We start from the raw sequence: 7459 nt of genomic DNA, 5'->3' as shown, positions 1-7459 counted from the left end.
TATTAGTTAATGACACTGATTTTGCAACGGTGGAAAACCGATGTAATATTAATATTGTTTAACGACACAAATCCGATTTCCGAAATAGTGAAAAACCAATATTATCACCAAGAAAATCATAAAATTAAGTTAATATTATTAATTCACTAACAAAATCACAAATAAAAATGCACCGATATATCAAAACACACCAAGTCAATATCCATATAACCAACACATAAATATTCTTCTTACAACATAAAAAGATAATAGATATTGTGCACATCAAGTCGGTATCCACAAATTACACATAACTATTCTTCTTACAACATCAAAAGGTAATAGATAGTACACAAATATGTTTCTTACTGTGCCAACATTATCCTTCTTGCTCTGTGCATAATAGCTAAGTTTACCCGTGAAGCTAAACCGAGCACAGATAATCCTCCAGAACTGATGCTTCTTCCCATGTTACCACTGCCAACAATGTTGCCTACAGAGCTTGTAAGTCTTGGCCCTACATTACTCAATACTGGAGAAACTCCCAAACCAGGAACAGAACTACGATTCCCATAAGCTGAACTTGAGGAAATACCAGTTATTGACCCAGTGACTCCATTAATATTACTACTACTAAAAGCATGATTTCCAACAACATTAATACCCCCTCTATTTGTGACACCAGAGCCATGAGGCATCTGCATGAAAAAAAATCCAGAATCAATACTATAAAGCACATTCAAAGGACCATATGATGCAGTGAAGTAATGTGGAAATAAACTCATGCCAGACCTGAGATAATGCAACCAAAAGATTGTTTGATGAGAACCGTCCACTAGGAATGCTTCCTCCTGGTTGCTGAACACCACCTGATGGTACAACACCCATTGCGACGTCTCTGGATGCAAGCGAACCAGGCACAGTTGGCAGGTTGAAGCTTCCATGAATATTATGCAATCCTTGAAGACACCTATTTTTTTACAAACCATAATCAAAATTCCACATACAAGCAAAATTTCACATGAATATGTTAATAAAGTTTATGTAGGAATGTCTAACCAGAAGGATGGAACCAAGGCACTGCCGCAGACTGGCCAGAAAACAATGTGGTATAGGGTCGGCCTGAGGAGTCCACAAGATTAGATGTTGAACCATTAAGAGTTGACTGTACCAAGAGACCCAGTAATTTGATCAGCAAAAGCAAGACTAGTAAAAGTACAGGGCATGGGCTAGGTGCTAACAAATTTGGTATGCTAACCAACAAGAAAGAAACAACCGCGTCAAGTTAGTATTTACATAAACTGTATTGAACATCTGCACCAAACAACAAAAGCTACTCATCTCTAACAATTGAAACTCAGCTAAGAATAAGGAATTATATTATTAATACCAAGAGTAAAATTACATCAGATACAAATCCCATACATAAAATAACAGATAGGCAATTTGGGATGAATATTGAAGTCTATAACTATTTATTCTACTTCTCTCCATCAAGCTAGAACATAATGGAGCATAGACATTGATGGTGCTTAGTTTGTCAAGTTGTACTCAATAAAGATTTGATTATCAATTTAGTAACCTTGTGATTTCTTAAACCATGCTCTAAAAATTTGTTTGACAACATAGATAACTTTCTTAAACATTCTAAAAAATTTCAAGTTTACAATGGAAATAATGCTCTAACAATTCACAGAACCTAAACATTCTAAAAACACTAAATCTAAGAATTTATTTGTGGTAAAGAATCTAAGCTTGCTGCACATGAAATGTAATGAATCTGAATGCAAATGCTAAACACACTAGGAGTTGAAGTCTTATGAAAGGTCATGTGCAAGAAAAGGTGAGGAGGGCCTCCTGAGGTTTAATCTTAACAACTTAGCATCTAATATTTGGACGCTAAATTTAATGCAGGCTGATGACTTTGACTCTGAAATCTACAATATCCACAGTTCACACATGATTACAGTACACTCTTCTTCATAGTAAACAACACAGAGTAGGAATCTACTACTATGAAGGATCAAATGAGTTGTTGCTCAAGTCCCTATAAATGAAATCAGGTATACATAATCTCCCATTTCACCAAATGGAAAATCAAGCTAGTCCTGAAATATTTTATTCTCACAGATTGTAGAGGGCATGCATGCCAGTCATATTTGGTATCAGACAACATGATTCTATATTCTTTAATTTGATTCCTTACTATACCTTGATGCCTCTTCTTTCTACATGTTTGTGAAGTTCTACTAGCATGCGAATCCCATCACTGTCAATGGAAGTCACTCCTGTGCTCAAAAGTGCAAAAACTGGTTATTCTTATTTTACTATTTTCCTTAATTTGATATCATCTGAACCTGATAATAATTATTTTCAACAAAAAAGAACGCTTATCGTCCATGTCCAGAACAGATATTGCAGTGTTTCTTCCTCCTCTATCCACCTCATGATTTTGTCCAGAATCAGATATTGCATTACAATATAATAATCAAGTTTATTCAGTATTACATATAATACAAATTTCTTATATTATAATCGAGTGGATTGACTGAACCCAAATTTATTAGGACTATCTGTTTAATTTGAACATTTTCAACTAATATATTTACTAAAACACACAAACATCTTCAGAAGTTAATAATTCTCGTTCTATGAGAAGAGATCTCCATTCAATCATATTATCTTAGATGTTGCACAGAACTAAAAGCGCAATTAAATAAACAAGAGCCTTATTTCTGAACTACAAATAACCTCTCTTTTTTTAAAAGAAAAATTTATTTTGCAGACTACGAAGAAAGATCAACAGCAGAACGTTGTAAGACTGGCAACTTGTAGCAGGAAGCTAAACATTGCATCGCAATAACTTCCAATTTTTAGCAGAACTAAGTTTTGGAGAACCTGATACTACAGATTAAGAGGTCTATGTCCCTTAACCAGCTAATAATGCTTACCTTCTTAATAAGTCTAAGAAGAGCAGGGACTAATACTGAGCGACTAGGATGAGAGGAATATCCACGCAAAGCACTGTTTGTCTTACTCACAAAGCTCCATATTCCTTTGGCGAATGTCAGTTTTGCCATCTCAACGTTGAGGCCAGCGTCTTCTTGATGAACCACTGTTATTTCACAGGCGTCTCTAATCATACAGAATGGATAGTCTTTCTCGGCAATGAAAAGAAGTCTTGAACAAATAAACCATCAGCTGAATACAGAGAATCAGAACGCAAGCGGAAGTTGGAAATAACTGATTGCTGAGTGTCGAATGTTGTCCAGTATAAACTTAATAAAGTATCATTCCTGCCAAGATAGTTTTTAATTGGAGACATTAATTGAGTAAATGAGATGGCTTCTAACAGTGTGCATTAAAGACGAGACCTAGTCAAGCAAAGTCTTCGGCTAAACAAATTTGCCAAAAAAGAAAATCCTTCATTAAATAAGACAAGAAAATAGTTAGTACGAGAGGTACTAAACATGCTAAAAAATGTAGAAACAAAAATTTCAACAATATAACTTGCTTGCCTTGTCTTATACGCCAACCCGATCTATAAAAACGAACTCGTACATACTTTTTTTGACGTGGGGCTAGAGGATGCTCACAATCCTACAAAGATCATGATAGATAATTGTTATAGGAAACAACATTGGAGTATATTGTTACAATGAATAAGAGAAAATTTCAATCTAGCATGAAATCAAGCTGCAATGTTTGGTTGACCATATTCAATTGCTGTATCTGAAAGACGACACTATCCTTAAGTGAGAAAGCATAACTTGCATAGAAAAAGTCTTAACGCTATGTTGGATACTAATAAGTCATGTTGGACTTAATTAAATTTTGAAGTTGAACTTATGATACATTGAAGTTCAAACAGAAAAATGAAAAGTGTCTATAGAGTTGCATCAAAGAGCAGGCACTGTGGTAAACATAAGCTCATGGCATTACTTACTTAAAATATAACATTTGAAGCCACATTTCTCCTTATCTCTATTTATTTTGACCTGCTGTTTTATGTTTATCATCAGTGATAATCTATTATAAGGTAGGCTGCTAATGCTAGACAGCAGCCATTGCAAAGTACAACAAACATGATTAGGACTATCTGTTTAATTTGAACATTTTCAGCTAACATATTTACTAAAACACACAAACATCTTCATAAGTTGATAATTCTCGTTCTATGAGAAGAGATCTCCATTCAATCATATTATCTTAGATGTTGCACAGAACTAAAAGCGCAATTAAATAAACAAGAGCCTTATTTCTGAACTACAAATAACCTCTCTGTTTTTAAAGAAAAATTTATTTTGCATACTACAAAGAAAGATCAACAGCAGAACGTTGTAAGACTGGCAACTTGTAGCAGGAAGCTAAACATTGCATCACAATAACTTCCAATTTTCAGCAGAACTAAGCTTTGGAGAACCTGATACTACAGATTAAGAGGTCTATGTCCCTTAACCGCTAACCAACATGAAACAGTCGGATGCATGAGATTTGAGAAGTCATACCTCGAATGGGTTTTATCTTCACTGCTCCCTCAGCAGCTGGTCCTTCCGTGCAGCTCACGGTAGAGGCGCCAGGGCCCAAAACACTTGCTTCTCCTGCTCCTTCCCTTGGCTCTTGGACGCCCCCTTGCTCTTCGACTCTTTGTCCGACTTCTTCTTCTTCTTGAGAGTCTCAAGCACCGCGAAGACGTTAGTGCTATTGATCTTCAGCGGCCCATCGTGCCTCCTGCTTCCGCCTCCGACCATCTCTCCCAATCGATGCACCAAGACAAATCCAGCCTACACTTGCGATATCGGCCTCAAACCTAACCCAGCGCTCCGGAAAAGAGCCAAAACACACAAATCGATGCACAAAACAAATGCGAACAAGCTAGAGACAATAAAAAGGATATGTTTACAGAGCAATAGTCTTTCCAATGGAACTCCGGTGACTGGTGAGGAGGAGTTATCTTCGTTCCTTCAGAGGTCTTCGGAGTTTAAGAGGTCGAGAAGGCGGAGCACGAATGAGTGGTCGATGTAGCGCTTGGTGATCTTGGTATCGGTGTCGGACGACACGACGTAGCGGAGAAGGAGCTCATAGACGAGCTGGAGATGAGGCCAGGCGGGGTCGAGGTAGGGGTCTTCCTCCTCCGGGTCGGTGGGCTCGACGCCGGTGTTTTCATGGGAAGCCGGAGGGAGACTGCGGAAGATATTGACGTCTACAGTACGGACGAGCTCTTCCTGTACCTGCTCGTTGAGCCGACCGGAGCCGGATTGCACGAAGTCGACGAGCTCCGACAACGTTTGCCGCTTCACCTCCTTCTCGCGGGCCTACTTGAGCGTGTCGGAGAAGTCAAAGAGCATAGAGCAGATCCGGAGTTTGCGGAGAAAGAGCGCCTGGCGCTCGAGTACGGGTACATCGTGGAAGAGTGGGAGGGACTCGATTTACGGGACGGCACCGGGGGCTGGGGAGGAGTGCAGTTGGCGGGGGGAACCGGGATCGGCGTCTGAGGAGCGGGAGGCAAAAGAAAGCGCCTGAGGAGCGGGATCGGCGCCTGAGGATTAGGGTTTCGATTTATGGTGGGCGAGGAGAAGCCAAAAGAAAGCGTGCTAAGAAAGTCAGCCAGAATTTTGATTCATAGACACCGGGTTTTAAAAACCGCTGTTAAAATCGATGTCTATTAACGAAAAAAAGGCACTCATAGACATCGCCTAAAAACCCGATGTCTATGAGCGAAAATCTGCGCTCATAGACACCGATTTTTGGAAAACCCGGTGTAAAATACTCAAAGACATCGGTTTTTGCTTAAAACAGTTGTTGTTCCACCGATGTCTATGAGGGATTTTCTTGTAGTGGGGCCTTCTTCCTTCTTGCTGATTTTAGTTTTTCCTCCTTCAAATTAGGCATTCATGTTTGAAATGCCCCTTCTTGTTGCATTCATAACAAATCATTTCTGATTTGTTTTACGTCTGGTTGATTGGTGTCGTCTTGGTGTTCTCTTTGAACTTCTTTCTTGTTAGTAGTTCTTGACCATGTTGACCATCTCTTCTTCATTGGTTGAGTCTGAGTCAAACTCATTTTCTGGTTCATTCTTGGTTCTGGTTTTGGTTTCTTTGTTTGATCTTGCATACAGGGCAATTCCTTTCTCGACTTGACTCAAGTTAGACTGTTCGTGTAATTCTAATTCACAAAAAAGTTCGTCTAATTTAAGAATGGAAAGATCTTTTGAAACTTTGTATACATCTATTATTGATACCCACAAAGCATTTTAGGGGAAGACATTTAGTGCGTACCTTATTGTGTCACAATTTTCTAGGTTGTGTCTAATCAGATGTAGGCCATTGAGAATATCTTTTAGTCGAGCATGTAGTTATGTGGTCGTCTCTCAGGAAAGCATTTTAATATTGAATAAATAATTTAATAGTAGATCTCTCTTATTTACCTTAGATTCATCGGTTCCTTTGTGTAACTTTACTAGATGGTCCCAAAGTTCTTTTGTGTTTTTGTAGGGCCTAACTCGGTTCAGTTCTTCCATAGTTAGCCTACATTGGATGGTGTTGATTGCCTTGTAGTTTAGTTGTGCTTTCTTGATCATCAAGGGAGTCCAGTCTTCTCTGGTTCTATTGGCTTTCCATCTACTATCGGAGGTGTGTATCCTTTGAGTATGGCGAACTAAAGCTCTATGTCCGACTTGAGATAACACTCCTTCCTATTCTTCCATAGTTGAAGTTCTTTCCTTTGAATAATGGAGGGCGGACAGTGTTATACCCTTCTTGATAGGAATTCGACATTCTTGCAATCAAAGAATTAAAAGAAAAAAAATTTCCATGACTCTTGTCTTGGAATTAGTAGTGCAGGATAAAGAAATAAGTGTACAAAAATCTCTTTAAGGAAAAGAAAAGATTTTTTAAAATTTGCTCAATAAAATGGTTAAGTATTTTCAGAGCGACCTTGCTCTAATACCAATTGAAGGATAAAAAAGAAACGATAGAGGGGGGGGGGGTGAATATCACTCGTTAATTTTTTTTTCATATCGATTCGTAAAACAAATATCAAAACAGCAGCGGAATATAAAAGTAAAAGTAATACAGATGACTCAGTTGGTTACTTGGTTCGGAGCCTATATTGACTCCTACTCCAAGACTCGAGATCCTTGATTGCCCCGATGGGTAATTCATATAACTCTTCTTTCCGAAATCCTTTGGCAAGAAGAAATGAGTACAATATGAAAAATATAAGATAGTAACACACTACTATCTTTTGGAAATTAAAACAATGCAAGCTTTAACAAAAGTTATACTGACACTAGATAGAAAATGAAGCTCGGTCGATACTTCTGGATGGAGCAGCTTGCTTGTGAAGATGAAACACAAAATAGAAGAATGAATAGGAGCTTTGCACACCGTTGACTTGAAAATTGATACCTTGTCTCGGACCTCGAGCTCTGCTTATATAAGCCTTTATCGATCACTGATAAACCGTTCAGTTGACTGAT

General features: G+C 38.3%; 1 protein-coding gene and 1 non-coding gene across 2 annotated transcripts; one reads left to right on the top strand and one right to left on the bottom strand.

Annotated features, from left to right (window-relative positions):
- Window positions 1-227: 227 nt before the first annotated feature.
- LOC121978333 lies at window positions 228-4730 on the bottom strand. The gene is made up of 5 exons (XM_042530691.1): window positions 4546-4730; window positions 2931-3159; window positions 1039-1115; window positions 772-949; window positions 228-677 (listed from the first exon to the last, which is right to left on the bottom strand). Exons 1-5 carry the CDS (start codon window positions 4728-4730, stop codon window positions 345-347), a joined length of 1002 nt encoding a protein of 333 aa, XP_042386625.1. The 3' UTR covers window positions 228-344.
- Window positions 1039-1116, top strand: LOC121979000. Its single transcript, XR_006111301.1, has one exon. It is a non-coding gene; the product is annotated as a small nucleolar RNA snoR35 (small nucleolar RNA).
- Window positions 4731-7459: the final 2729 nt, after the last annotated feature.

Source organism: Zingiber officinale, chromosome 4B (genome assembly GCF_018446385.1).
Source record: "Zingiber officinale cultivar Zhangliang chromosome 4B, Zo_v1.1, whole genome shotgun sequence".
Classification (NCBI taxonomy): Eukaryota; Viridiplantae; Streptophyta; class Magnoliopsida; order Zingiberales; family Zingiberaceae; genus Zingiber; species Zingiber officinale.
Note: the sequence above shows the minus strand (reverse complement) of the source record. Positions and strands in the feature narration are given on the sequence as shown.